At 40.1% G+C, this 15369-nt stretch overlaps 1 protein-coding gene across 3 annotated transcripts in view; it reads right to left on the bottom strand.

Moving 5' to 3' along the window:
• Positions 1–15369, bottom strand: part of LOC109967967 (latent-transforming growth factor beta-binding protein 2) — an 84018-nt gene that overhangs the window by 3143 nt on the left and 65506 nt on the right. For 2 of the 3 annotated variants that reach the window (XM_020613910.1, XM_020613912.1), the window contains 11 exons: positions 14861–14983; positions 14128–14256; positions 8687–8815; positions 7735–7869; positions 6536–6745; positions 6350–6439; positions 5999–6127; positions 5466–5606; positions 4499–4672; positions 4089–4406; positions 3369–3518 (listed from right to left, as the gene is read on the bottom strand). In XM_020613910.1, coding sequence (XP_020469566.1) covers positions 3369–3518; positions 4089–4406; positions 4499–4672; positions 5466–5606; positions 5999–6127; positions 6350–6439; positions 6536–6745; positions 7735–7869; positions 8687–8815; positions 14128–14256; positions 14861–14983 — 1728 coding nt within the window. The remainder of the gene's footprint in view (positions 1–3368; positions 3519–4088; positions 4407–4498; positions 4673–5465; positions 5607–5998; positions 6128–6349; positions 6440–6535; positions 6746–7734; positions 7870–8686; positions 8816–14127; positions 14257–14860; positions 14984–15369) is intronic. The other variant, XM_020613911.1, reaches the window with a different exon arrangement.

Below are 15369 nucleotides of genomic sequence, written 5' to 3'. Positions count from 1 at the left end.
AGTTTTCAAAACTTCATACATTTTAAATATTTAGCTTTATTTTGAAAATCTTGCCCCATTCAAATGAATGGGAAAATTATACTTCAGCATACTTTCAGCTATTAAAATGTTCAGCTCTTCAAGGGCATTCATACTACTATTCAAAGTTTTCAAAACTTCATACATTTTAAATATTTAGCTTTATTTTGAAAATCTTGCCCCATTCAAATGAATGGGAAAATTTTTACTTCTTCATACTTTCAGCTATTTTAGCTATAAAATGTTCAGCTCTTCAAGGACATTCATGCTTCTCTTCAGAATTTTTCTAAACTTCATACATTTTAAATATTTAGGTTTATTTTGAAAATCTTGCCCCATTCAGATGAATGGGAAAATTCTACTTCAGCAAACGTTTAGGATACTTTCAGCTATTAAAATGTTCAGCTCTTCAAGGACATTCATACTACACTTCAGAAGTTTTCAAATCTTCATACATTTTAAATATTTAGCTTTATTTTGAAAATCTTGCCCCATTCAAATGAATGGGAAATTCCAACTTCAGCATAATTTCAGCTAGGTGTCAAAATATTCAGCATTTTTCAGGACGATCTTTCAGCACTCAGCATCCATACACAGTTTCTTTAGAAAATGTAATTTTTTAGTTATTATTATTATTATTATTCCGTAATTTTTTTGGCACTTAACTACTTCACCATACTTTCAGCTAGAAAAGCCATTCAGGTTTTTCAGGACATGCGCGGATGTCTAGAACTTTTTTGTAACCTTTATACTTTTTAAAATATTCAGCTAAATATTTAAAATGTATGAAGTTTTGAAAACTTCTGAAGAGAAGCATGAATGTCCTTGAAGAGCTGAACATTTTGATAGCTGAAATATGCTGAAGTTGAATTTCCCCATTCATTTGAATGGGGCAAAATTTTCACAATAAAGCTGAATAGTTTAAAAAGTATGAAGTTTAGAAAAATTCTGAATAGAAGTATAAATGTCCTTGAAGAGTGAACATTTTGATACCTGAATGGTTTTCCTAGCCTAAAGTATGCTGAACTAGTTAAGTGCCGAAAAACGTACAGAAGAAACCAGAATAATAAATAACTGGATAACATAGTATAACATAGTTTGTGTAGAAAATGCGTATGGATGCTGACTGCTGAAAGATCACCCTGAAAATGCTGAACATTTTGACATCTGAATCGTTTTGCTAGCTGAAAGTATGCTGAAGTAGAATTTTCCCATTCATTTGAATGGAGCCAGATTTTCAAAATAAAGCTAAATATTTCAAAAGTATGAAGTTTAGGAAACTTCTGAAGAAAAGTATGAATGTCCGTGAAGAACTGAACATTTTGATAGCTGAAATTATGCTGAAGTAGAATTTTCCCACTCATTTGAATAGAGCAAGATTCTGAAAATAAAGCTAATATTTAAAAAGTATGAGGTTTAGAAAACATTTGAAGAACAAGCATGAATGTCCTTGAAGATCCGAACATTTTTATAGCTGAAATAGCTGAAAGTTTGCAGAAGTAAAAATGTTCCCATTCTTTTGAATGGGGCAAGATTTTCAAAATAAAGCTCAATATTTCAAACGTATGAAGTTTAGAAAACTTCTGAAGAGAAGCATGAATGTCCTTGAAGAGCTGAACATTTGGATAGCTTAAATTATGCTGAAGTAGAATTTTACCACTCATTTGAATGGGGCAAGATTTTCAAAATAAAGCTCAATATTTCAAAAGTATGAAGTTTAGAAAACTTCTGAAGAGAAGCATGAATGTCCTTGAAGAGCTGAACATTTGGATAGCTTAAATTATGCTGAAGTTGAATTTTCCCATTCATTTGAATGGAGCAAGATTTTCAAAATAAAACTAAATATTAAAGTATGAAGTTTTGAAAAGTTCTAAATAGAAGCATGAATGTCCTTGAAGAGTTGAACATTTTGATAGCTAAAATAGCTGAAAGTATGCTGATGTTGATGAAATAGCTGAATTGTATGGATGCTTGTCAGCATCCATACAATTATTCTCTCTTTTAAAATGCCAACTACACATAAAGTCCAGTAACTAAGTTACTGTGGTTGGGTAAGTATATCTCTAAATGCCTTTATACATGTATTCTCTTCTTCTTCTTTTTTTTTGTTCAGAAAATTTATTTCCTTGATGAGTATGTTGGCAAAACAGGTTTATAGGAATCCTAGTGTCTCACATTTTTGGTGCAATAAACTGAGTCAGATTCTGCTTGGCATGTTTTTGTAAGCAGAAACTACATGTAGAACATAATATCTCCCATTACAAAACACTCATGGCATTTTTTTTAACTGCATGGGTTTAGCCCAGGATGCTTTGGAAAATTTCTGATATGGCCCACTGTAGAAAAATATTGCCCACCCCTGAAATAGACCTTGAGATGAGATTGTTGAAAATTTCATACAATCTCATGAGTAACAAACAAGGGCGTTTTAATTGGTTTCACAAAAGTTCACATTTGGAGGTATAAGGTTTCACTCACCAACAACAATATGTTACATAATATGTCATCTTGTATATCTTTACCCAAACATACTGTCATGTTGCGTGTTGGCTGGTTAGGATATCAACTTTATCTTGAGCGCTGAACTGTTCAGAATGATGCTAAAATTAACAATGTGTTGGATTATGTTTCCTTTTGGCCTTCAAGTCATTTTCTTTCCCCTTTTTCAGCATGGGAGGTCTGACTGCCATTCCACAGCAGTCAATCTCAAATGACCCTTCTCCTGTTTATGGCATATTGTGCTAGTGAAATGCTCGTGGTGGTATTTATTAAAGGAAACGTGGCACGAGTTGCACAGCTCCCACATGTTTCCACAGTGTCGAAATTCAATCTCTTTCCTTGGGAAAGTGGCTGGCCTTGGAGCTGATAAGCTTGTATACAGACAGAATATTGTAATCATAGTATTTTATTACAAGAAGACAGTCTCACTTTCCTTCAAAACAAAGCACACTTAAATGGCTTAATATCTCACAATTCAAGGCCTCCTTATGCTTGGCAGTGTGCAACTAGGAAATTTTGGACCAAAGGTTAAGATACAATGTTTTTAGGGAGTACCTAAGGCGTTTACCATTAAATGTAAGTCAAAGCAAAGTCATTAAATTCAAAGCTTCTCCTTGAGCTTGATATACTGTATGAAGAGTAACCTCACTGAAATTACTCCAACTGGCTTAAACCTGAAGGGAGAGTTCAAAGTGGTTTTATTTCAAGATTCAACCCCATGCTTTGAAACAAGATTAAATGAAATGATTGATTCTCTATTGATTGCAGAAGCCCCTGAACATTTTTACATGGATTCCACATGTGGTTGGCCTGTTGAGACAAATATCGGAGATGCTGGGGAAAGAACCCACCTATACAGGCCATCTTGTTTAGGTCAAGTTCATATCCATCGAAGCAGTCACAGGTGTAGCCCTCTTGTACACGGACACAACGGCCATTTTCACATCCATTCAGGATGCCACATTCCTCTGCTTGGAGACCCTCAAAGCTGTCGTAGCGCGCTAATTGGACACAGGGATGTGTAATAAAATACATGTAAAAATAGTCATATAATCCAAAAATATTACTATTATAAAAGAACTTGCTGAATGCTAGGTCAGTGTTTGCTCTCTTTCAGCTATGCTTTTGGTCTCTACCAACTCCTGACTAAATTATCTGGGTCTTTAGCTTCTAAATGCTACCGTACATTCACTAGCTAATCACTAACTGTGTCTGTCTGCCATTTGGTGCTAATCAGGTAGTGCATAGTGGGTTTTTATGCTGAAAACAGGTGACTACTGCACCTGAGAGCAGTGAAAGCGAATCGAAACAGTATAGTTGCAGGCCAGACAACTAAAGCCTGAACTCACTAAGCTCCATATACCTGAGGGGAGCTGCAGGTTTGGGTCATAATTCCTTGCAGGTTTATCACTAAAAGTGGTTAACTATTAGAGCCCTTTGGGTGCTGTAACAAATATTGCTGATTTTTTTCATTATGATTGTCAATAGCTGAAGTTCATTTTCTTTACCTCTGCATTACTGCACTGTATATTGCACAGACATGTTCAACACACAAGGATGAAAGCCCTTACTGTCTGTCCTTGCATATAATGAAGGATGTATATGCCCACCAGCATAGGAATCCACTGGTCGTGGCTGGTGCTCCTGTGGTTGTGGGATTGGGACACGGGCAGGTGACTGATCAACACTGTAGTCATTGTCAGTGAAGAGAGGAACACTTTCAGGAATGCAATAGGGTCCTGCAGGGCTACCGTAACTGTCCCAGTATGGAGGAAGAAAAGACTCCACAGGTTCCTCTGGCACATCCACGCCATACTCATATCCTTCCCGCTCTCGCAAACTGTCAGTACCTTCTCTCCGAGGAAGGTTGCACATTATTGCATAGTGATCTGAATACAACAGCACACAGGGCAGTGTTAATATAAAGATGTGGATTATGAAAACAGAGTGATCACTGTCTTATGTACATTCTGTTTCTCACCAGAGTCTCTCCTGGGGCAGAAGGCACACTGTCCACTCCAGGCCAAGCCAAACAGGCAGCAACACTCAGTGTATGTAGTTCTGTGGCCTTGGAGGGGATCTGAACACATGTTGTCTGCCTCCAGATGCCGCCAGCAAATATCCATGTGCACATCTTGATCAAACTCTAGAGTTTCTGGAACCAAATAAGGGAAGAGCAAAGAGGAAAATCATAAATTAAAGATACAACTATTTAAAATTTCCCAAATGTCGTAATCTCAACCATTCCATTACAATAGTCCACTGCATTTAAAATCATGCCACACATCTCTAAGGACTGGACAGAATCCCATCTCCTTTCATGACAACAGTTTAATAGGTGGACAGCTTCAAATATTTTGGATTCATTGTGGACAATAAACTGAGCTTTGACCAACAAACAACGCCAGCAAAGCTCTGGATGTAAGTATACTGTAGCTCCATCCATCCTGTAGTTCCTCCTCCCTCTTCACTATGCTGACTGTTATTATTATAAATATTAGAAATAGCAGACATATCACCTCTAAAATTCTTAGCCTCCCCCAAAAAATGACCTCTCAAATAACTAAAGATTACTTTCATTATTGATTAATCTGCCAATTATTTTCTCCATTAATCAATTGTTTGTTGTCTATAACAAATTGACATAGTTGGATTATTTTGTTTGCCCAAACAAAAACAGCCAAGGAATTTTCAGTAATAAGTTGTCAGAGAAAAGCAACAATGATTCCCATTTGAGAAGCTAGAACCACACAATATTTGTCATTTAAGTTTGGTTTACTTGATGATCAGAATTGTTGCCTATTAATTTTGTGTTCTTCAGCTAACTGATCATTTCAGCCTAATTAATCTTTATTTTCTGCAGGTCTGCTCTTTGATAAACACTACTTGATTAATAAACACTATTAATTTAAATGTTCAAAACTCAAAATTCAAAACTTGTGTCATACCTTCTGTGGTGTTGAGGCTAACACAGCGCTGCTGTGTGCTGTCCCAGACCAGCGGAGGACTACAGAAACAGCTGAAGGACCCGGCTGTGTTCACACATGCTCCATCCTCACAGACATTTTCACGTTCACACTCATCATAATCTAAAAACACATTTACAGAGAGGGACACACAGACATTACAGTATGAAAAGATTCAGAAGAGTTATTTAAGTATTAAAGCTTCAACATGCAGTATTTTAATCATCAGTAGTAATTAATTATGCTAACTATAAATGAGTTTAAAAGATGAAAAGCCTCTGCATGCCTTTAAAATACATGTTTGCTTAAACACCCTTTATAATCTTTATAATCTGAATGTAGGCCTACAGTAACACAGTTTATGGGACATGGGGTCTCGAAAAGAGTAACCAAAACACTGATCACTTTCAATACAATCAAATTTAATGACATACTTAGACAATATTCCCGTTTATTTGTTGTTTTTACGTTAATGTTTTCAAATGTTAAAAGCATAAATAGATGTCCTTCCTTACCCATACATTCAAGTCGGATGTTGTCGTAGTAGAAGCCTGAGCGACAGTAGCAGGTATAGGCAGAAAAGAGATTTGAACACTTTCCATTTTTGCAAATGTCTGATCCAAACATCTCACACTCATTTGCATCTGAGGAGATGGAGAGATTCACAGGACACACTAAGATTACAGTCATCAGTCTGGTTTGTACAGTAGGTATCCTATTAAGCCTACTGTATGTTTATCCGGCTTTAAAGGGTGTTGCGGGTGGAAATAAAACATTGCACCTTTCTGTGCCACTGTAGTTTAGTATGAAGGTAAGCTGTTAAGGCTTAGATATATAAAAGTTAGTATTCATGAAAGAGAGAGTACCTATGTAAGCCCGTTCTCCCAGACTTTGTGTAGAGAAACCCGGCAGTGATAATAATCCACTGCCATGGGGGCACAATTGGTTATATTCATCTGAAAAATAAGAAATGGCTTCATCAGTGAAATGCAAAGGGAGTAAAAGAAAAGGGTCATTAACTGGCAGTACAGATCATCAGCCTTGTTATGTACCTCTTCCTTGGACAGGACAGACATGGATCTCACAGTTGTCCCCCCAGCCTGCCCCCACAGTGCAGCAGCACTCCTGTTTAGTGGTGTTGCGAGACAAGACATTGTCGCAGAAGTTGACATCATTCAAGTTATAGTAACACTCTTTTCTCTCCTGAGCTGAGGGAGTAGATGGACGGACGCGAGCAGAAGGCTTCTGGTCACCAACAGTGGCTAAGGAACAAGGAAAGGCCGGAACAGTAAGAGGTCATGGACAGCTATAGAACCGCACCTGCAGAGGTGGCAGGTATTTTGTAGTTCAAGAGGGCAAATGTTCACTGAGATAACTGCTTGAAATCAAATCTCCCTGTTGAGGAAGGATAATCCAGTACATAAAGTTACAGTAGATCCAACAGTTCAGCATCAAGCGCACTCCAGCAGCAGGTAGTTTATTACCCTCGCCTGCCACTGCTGAGCCTCCTCATTTGTCCAAAGACACAGGCACGGGCATTTCACACTTAAGCTGCCGGCTTAGCCAAATGGAAACACCGGCATGTGATTCACTCTCACATGATTGATTAACACACATCAAAAACAAACAGTGAAATGTGGCAAAAAGGTACACAAAGGCATAGCTGGGGTTTAGCGTCCGGGCAGAAGAAAAAAACATCCCTGCCGAGGACGTGCTGCTTAATAATGTAAATATGCCCAATTTGTGTGCACATACGCCAGTCAAGCTGGAGATGTGCTGGTATTTCCGTGATTACACAGGCTTGTTCTCTCATTCCAAAATTGCAATACATTGCATATCTATAACCTTTTCACTTAAGATCATTAGCACAAAACAGAACAATGTATTTTTAGCACTAATTGCCAATAGCTACACCTTATCAATGTTTGTCTTGGTGGGGAAATGGGTTCGCAATGACTAGGGCCTGAGGGTGTTTGCTTGGCTCTACTGGAACACTTCATCATTCATTGGAGGAATTAGGCTAATACAAATTTTTGCAGGCAACCCAACCATAACTCTAGTCTACAGTATAAAACAAATGGAAACAGCCAGGTCAAAGGAGACTCTAAGAGGCATTATGTCCACCTCATTACCCTAGATGTTTGGAAAATGAGAGACAGCTCATTAAATCAGGGGAAAACCCGGTCTCCGAATGATGGGATGAAGAATGAAATTCAGTGAGTCACTGTGAGCGCTAGTCCTGTTCTGTTACCCAGGGAGTGGCACTGGCTGGTGATGGGATCAAATTCCTCATTGTCATTGGGGCAGATGCACAGGAAGCTGCCATCGACATTCTCACACAGGGCCTCCCCACAGACCGCCAAGCTCATCTCGCACTCATTCACGTCTGAGAAAGACAGGAGAAATAGCCTTGAGGTCAGTAAAGGATCAAGCATGCACGCACAGGAATGTGCTCAGCAAGGTCGAGGAAAGTCAAGCAAGGACACGGATACAACATAATCATCATTATCACTACTGAAAGTGCAAATACATGAAAAACACTATACATGAAAATCCTGAAAATTGTGCAGGTTTGCTAAACAAAAGTGAATAAAAACATTTACAGTCACACACAATGATAAAAAGATAAGTCTGGTGATATTTTAGATTTTTTATATGTTCAGTGAAACCCATGAAAAGACCAAAACCTACAATCCATTAGTCTGTCTCCTACTCTTTTTCAATTTCCCTACCTTACTTGTGGCTCTCATGCCACAGCCCACTGGCTTTTGCTGTACATCTTTAAAAAATGAGTCAAAAATATATTATTTCTCTTTCAGAGAAGGCCAAATAATTGAATTAACAGCTGGGCACTGTATTTTTTCACAAATATTACTGAAACAGGAACAAACGGGGCTTCTTTTTACATACTACAGCTGTAGATTAATACACATTTTATGCTCTCGGAAGAGTTTACAGCAGTAGGGTGGTGTTTGGGACTGACTCAAAATCACTACAGTGCCCATCGTAATGAAGCAGCACGTCACCCAGTACGGTGATGTGACTTACGTTATAGTACAGCGGAAAAGGCTGCATCAGGCTTTGGCTCATTGCTGGTTTGGGTATTTTAATGGGATTTGATGACAATAAGAAGCAAGAAGATACCACCAGACTGAATATTCAGCTTCTTGCTCATGAATGTTTATGAGAGAGCAGGTACACACCAACACATCTGCCTGTATCACCAGGTGGGTTGGTGTAGCCTTGATCACACTGGCAACGGAAGGAGCCATCTGTGTTCTCACAGAAGCCATGATTCCCACAGATGGTTTCATTGATGCACTCGTCAATATCTGCAAGGCCAGAGCACACAGGGAGGTGAGCACATTTACTGTCTATTTACAGTGTCACGCTGCACAACAGACTATCAAATCGCCTCTGTAAACATTGTAAACAACAGAAATCACTGCCATCATAACATGTCAGACACAGTGTATGGATTGGAGAATTCATTAAACTCTGGTCTTTGTCAATTAATTCAGAGAGACCTTCGATGCATCCGTACAGTGAACTTGAGTTCATTATTCTTTGGTTGAATTAATGGAGTGAGAAGTGACAGTGAGATGTTGGCAACATACAGTGTATAAGAGATTACAGCATTCTGCATTCAGGCTTTTAAATGCAGTTGGAGGAAGGTTCAGCTAGAATAACCGCTTTGCAGTTGTATGCCTCTTCCAACCAGTCAGATTCACAGGTATGGGACAGAAGTGAGGTCACTAACCTAGACCTTTGACCACCAAAATCTAATCAATTCATCATTGAGTGGAAGTGGACATTTGTGCCAAATTTGAAGAAATTCCCTCTAGGGGTATGTGCCATAACGCGTTCACAAGAATCATACGGACGGATGGACGGACAACTTGAAAACAACCTGGCTGTGGCTATTGTCTGCGCGGAGGCATAGGCACCTGTGGAGGAATGCTGACAGACATCAATGTATGCAGAGGAGAGACAGACATGGATGCTTGAAGCTGTTAACACTGGACCATGGAAATGCAGTGCTAATTCTCTGCCACTCGCTTTTTAAAGGCCACATTTGTTAGCAATTTTTTCTATACATGATTTAGTATTTCTTGGCATATCAAGTACAGCATAAAGGCCAAAGACAGATACTGCCTGAGGGCAAGTCTGATTGTAATTATTTAAAAAACAACCAGAGAGTTTAATGACACACATTAGTCACATGAATTTGTTCTCAAATCATTTTGACTTGCCACTGGTATACTGTACCACCATTTATCAGTTCTACTTAACTCTATATTATAATGAATGTTTATTTGTTCTGAAGAGCAAAACAGCCATACAAAATGCCATGTTCATCTGTTTCATCCTTTTCTGGTCTAGTATCTTGTTCAACAAACACAGTAAAAACTATTCAGCCAGAGATGTACTGTAATTTGGTACCTCTGTTTTTTTCTGCAAGTCATTAAGTTGGGAACATTATGACAGGCAGGCCTGTCATTTGATATGAACAGCACTGATGAAATTAGAGGACACATCACTATGCCTGTTTTATCATAAGCATGATTTGATATTTTGTTGACTTTTTAGTTTCATAACATCCTTCCATTTCCATTCTATTCAGAGTTTCCATGACTAATAGCAACTCTGCTGGAGTGAAATACAAGTTTTAGAAAAACAGGACAGCAATTTATAAATATGGAATTAATTCAGACAATAAAATAGCAACAACTTCAATATTTACACTCTGGTTTGATCAGTTTCACTTAACAGCTTCATACTTGTCAAGCTAATCTCAGATATATCTGCTCTTTTAAGGCAAAAGCTTAAAGTCCAGTACAAACTGATTTATTGGCTGTGATTCACATGTTGTCTAAGCCAGTTTTATTTTGCCTCTGAGCACTTATAAAGACTGTATCCCCTGACAAAAGGACCAGAGAAACACAACCCATTTGATCTGAACAGACTGCCTGTATTCCTCCTCCAACACAGACAAACGCTTTCTCAGGCTTGCTATGGGACTAGTCCTGTCAGCATACCTATCTGGACTTGGCCACTTCTCTGACATGCCTCTGGGGTCAGAGACAGGGGTTAATAAAACTGTAGAGACAAAATTGTCTTTGCCATTTGTAAAAACACAAAAAATGACCGACATTGCTAGAATAGACTTGTGGGCTCAAATGGCTGGATGGGCACATACGGAAAACTGCCAACCCATTGGATTTGCATTTTGCAGTTGAGGATTGAGATGCTAAACTTTTGTAGAATTGGTGCAGGTTTTTTGGACACTATAATATAATTGCACATAATTGAAAAGAAGGACATTCCTATAGCTCAATCAAGCTCAAAATAAGGTGAAGAATATCGAGTATCACAATTTGAGGACTGTTTCCTCAAGTGTGAAGCGCTTAAGTGGAGTTAAGAATGTTGGAATCACAAGAGCTGCCAGCTGGGAGGCCTGGGGTGAAGACATTGAAAGCTCTCCACTAACTTATGAAATAATCAGGACCTGCAAGCAGCTTTTCAGTCATGTGTAACATGGAACAAAATATGTTGCAAACCACATGTTGTGATGAGATGCAATCAAAGTATCATCCCAGGATGGAATGAGAGTATCAAAACTAAAACTATTTTGATGGCTTTTATTTTTCTGTGTATCTGTAGTGGCAGCATTACTTGACCCATTTAGATCCAAGCTGGGAGTCAGCTTGCTAATCACAGCAATAATGGTTTAAAGGGAAAAATGAATAACATACAATGAGATAACTCCACCAAGAGCTAGTCTCACACTAACAGGATGCTGCTTTTCTTAGTCTTTCCATGTAATAATCAGTTCCATCAGGATGCATGCACTGCTGTAAATTATCCGGAAGAAAGAGGAGAGCCAGGGTAGAGGGTAAGGAGTTTAGCTGAGCTGGGAGGATCCAAGTTTAAGTGGTGACCCAGTCCTGACAGGCACCTATGCTAATGATATACCCAAGGAGGACCTGCTTCCTGGATGTGCGGATGCAGTGACTAGGGAGTGAATGTGGGTTTCTGTGCCATGTTTTAATGTAGAGCATATGGTGGCAGGCAAGAACAGCATACAGTAAGAATCCACTGGCTCACCTTCAGCAGCCAACACTTCTTCCATAGTCTCTGGGCAACCCCTTCTCTGATTGGGCCCATATGCAGAGATTATTTCATATGCAACTGGGCAAGGATGAGGTGAGGTATTTGTTTTCTGGGAAGCATGTTTGTTCTCTTTATCTGACATTACATCCATAAGCTGTCTTGGGTTAACTACAGTGTAGGTTTAACTGTCATATTATATTTGCTCTGCAGAGAAAAAAGCATATAATTTTACATCTGTACAACAGCATGAGCAGTACGATACACATGGTAAAGTCTTTAGATTTCTATAGATTTACTAAGGCGAGAGGCTGGTGAGAGTGTGGCAGCATTTCCACCCTTGGGCAAGTCTTATAAGAGAAGGCATAGCTTCAAGGACTTTATGAGTATAATGGTGAAATAAAGCTGAAAACAATGACTTGGAAATGCACACGTCTACACATGCACATGCACAGTATGCCCTGTGTAGAGAAACATGGCAGGGCTGAGTCAGCACAGTTGTGACTGACATGGTGGTGCAAAAAAACCCCTGTTTTTCCTCTTTGTATCATGGCCTCTAAATCTAAACGAGTGTTGCAAGCAGAGCCAAAGACAGCCACTGCCCCTTTGAAAGTCAGTGAGTAAAAATAAAACAACGCCCCTCACAGAAATTGCAAATTACAGTGTCTGGCTTGATCTTAAATATTTGATGACTTTTTTACAAGCAGACAAAAATGCCGCAGAGTAATTGGTTTTCCTCCCTGCACTTTTATTGGGGGTGACAGCAGCATGTCCCACAACTCCCCATTGTGAGGTGAAATGAGCCACTCTTGTGTGTGGTGTTCGGCTTCTGGAGATAAGAGAGGTTGGTTCTCAAGCTGAGGCTGTGAGTCAGTGCCGAGCTGTACAAGTGTTTATTGTGGAGCCTAACAACAACACACCAGCAACAGGAGAAAGATGGTCAGACATGGTAACTGGGAAATGTAAAATAAGAGTTTTGTGGCACCATAGGGGACCATGTGAAACTTTTTCAATCAGGCCCCGCCTCAATGTCCCATTCTGCTCTACAGGATATGTCAGGCAAAAAAGTGTAACTTATAGCATTTAACAGGGCTGAGAAGTCCTTGGCCCTTAACACCAGGAATGTATATTTAAATCACACTCTGATCTGAACCTATATAAGCTCCTCAGCAGTGTTCTGACTCTGACACTAAAGGAGCGGATGTGTGCAGCTGGTTTCAATCTGTCTTCATCACACTACAGGCTCCTGTGTTCTCCAGCTGGTGCCAGACAAACAACACCATAAAGTGCAATAAGGAGGCAACCACATGTAGCCGGAATTAGGGTGATGGAGGGGGCAGAGGTCCAATCTGTCATTCATTAGTGCCACAGCAGCATCATCTCCCCTGATCCCCATCTACTGATAGTCCAATAAAAACTTGGGGTTATGAGAATATGTGAAGCCTCAATGTAATCCAAGTGTATCTCTACAACTGTTACAGTCTCTGGTTTGCTTTCTCTAACACAGACACACAAGTGAGGATGCAAAAACCCACAGTTAACCACATGCACAGACACAATCACACTCACATACACAGTCACCCACAAAAACACTCAGCTCCCACATGCAGTTCAACATATCATTCCAATCTGATGCTCTCAGACTCCTTCCCCCTCTTTGCCTGTCACTCTCTGGTGACTGTTTAGATCCTGGCTTCATATGAGGAGAATGTTTAGCCCTTTGTTTTGTCTCTCATAGGCTTCATACAATATAATCAACTTGTTTTGTAGAGCTATGAGAGCAACAAAAACAATCAATACTGTGCTACAAAATAAAGAGTGATAAATCGCTGTGCAATGAACCACATTAACATCTCAAGCCCAAGGTGTCTAATCCTGCCAGTAAACACATAAGGCCCCATGTATTTGGGAGGTCATGGAGATGTGTCTGTTGTTACTGGATGGCTGAGAGACCAGATGTAGCAAAAAACTAATTCTCCCAGCCAACCCAGGTGATTGGACTCCTACAAAGGGGGTGCAATGAGGGAAGGGACCATCTAAGCTGGCCTGACAATCCTATGGCCTCTCAGACAAAAAACAGTGGTGATCAGGTTCCACCTTGTGTCTCTGCCTGAGACACTCCATTAGCTCTGTTGTTCAGAGAATGAAACTGTTATGAGATGCTGGCCTTACACTCTGCCTCCAATGACAGTGTACTCTTTCCAGAGTGCCCCAGTTTCAGGGACTGTGTTTTCAGGACTTCTCATCTCCATACGACCTCTTGTGACCTTGACTACCTGAGAGCTTTTGATTCACATCAGCCTCTTTGTGTCTGTGTGCCAAACAGACATACTTATCTATGCACAGAGGGAGAGCCATGAGGAGTATGTAGAGTGGTGACTTACATTATCTTTAACTTAAAGCTCAAATGAAAATGAAATGACCTAGGGTGCATGTATGTGACAAAAATAGGTAGGCTTTTTGTTTCAACCTGAAGACGGGCTTAAATTCAGCTTGTTTTTTCTGAAAATAATTGTGAGGTCAGACCACTCACCACAGCCTGTGGCATCTTCTTCCCCCAGGCCAGGCTGGCAGCCCATGAAACACCGGTAGGAGCCGATGGTATTCTCACAGAGCCAGGTACCACACACTGAGCTTCCAAACTCCTTGCACTCATTCTGGTCTGTGAAAAGAGGGAGAGACAGATGTTGGTTAGTAACTGATGAACAGAGGCACAAATGCAACCACATGTGCAATCAGACACTAAAACAGATGCATGCACCCCCTGGTCACACACTCATATTCCCTCCACTGCTCCTTTGCTTCCAGTGTAATGGCTGTAAAGCAGGAGTCGGCCAGGAGGCTGTCCTCAGAAAACTCAGCGGGCAACAGGACTGGCCAAGAACAATATTATCACAGCAACCACAGAACTTGTGAAGGAGCTAAAGGGAAGTGTTCCAGAGGGAGAAACACCTCCTGTTCACAATGGGGTCATTCATACTTCTCTTGGGGGAGAGAGAGTTCAGGGCTCCAGCCATGTAATCCAGGCACCACTTGGTCCTAAGAACCCCTCAGATCTGAGGAAAACCTCTAAGCCAGGCTTGGACTCTCTTACTGAAGCCCATTCCTAACAGCTACAGAAAATCAGTCACATGCCTGGCTACACCATTGATTCATTCATTTTCTACCGCTTAGACTAGGAGAGTAGATATTTTGGAGCAGCGTTTGACGTTAACAATCACTACGACATGCACAAGACCTCACAACGCAGTTTTATTCTGTTTTACCTTCACAGTCAGTTGTGTCAGCGTTTAACTTGAAACCAGCCTCACACAAACACAGGAAAGAGCCATCAGTGTTGAGACACTGGCCCCGAATGCACACATTGTCTTTACTGCATTCGTCCACGTCTAAGGCAGAGAGAAGGGGAAAAGAAAGGCAGACGCATTAAAGCAGATCATTAAAAAAAGGACAGGTCAATATTTGTTTCTGTATCTATACTCTGCCTTCATTAGGTCCACAGGAAACAGCAGTCCTATACATAAGTCTCAAAAAGAATGTGTAATCAAGCGCTTGTCTGAACTCAAGATGCATTGACCATTTGCAGCACTTAATGGTAGGAAACAAGAGAGAGAGAAGAGCAAATCGGTTACCTCAGAGAACATTTCCCTCTGACTTGTAGAAATGAACAGTGAATGCTATATGCTTGATTATCTGGAGATTGGTGGATAATTGCAGCATTACAACATAACTTGTAAAGTACTTGGATCTGGGGTAAAGGGGGGAAGGGTGTGGG

This window comes from Monopterus albus, unplaced genomic scaffold (genome assembly GCF_001952655.1).
Source record: "Monopterus albus unplaced genomic scaffold, M_albus_1.0 scaffold140.1, whole genome shotgun sequence".
Classification (NCBI taxonomy): Eukaryota; Metazoa; Chordata; class Actinopteri; order Synbranchiformes; family Synbranchidae; genus Monopterus; species Monopterus albus.
This window is presented reverse-complemented; position numbering and strand designations above follow the sequence as displayed.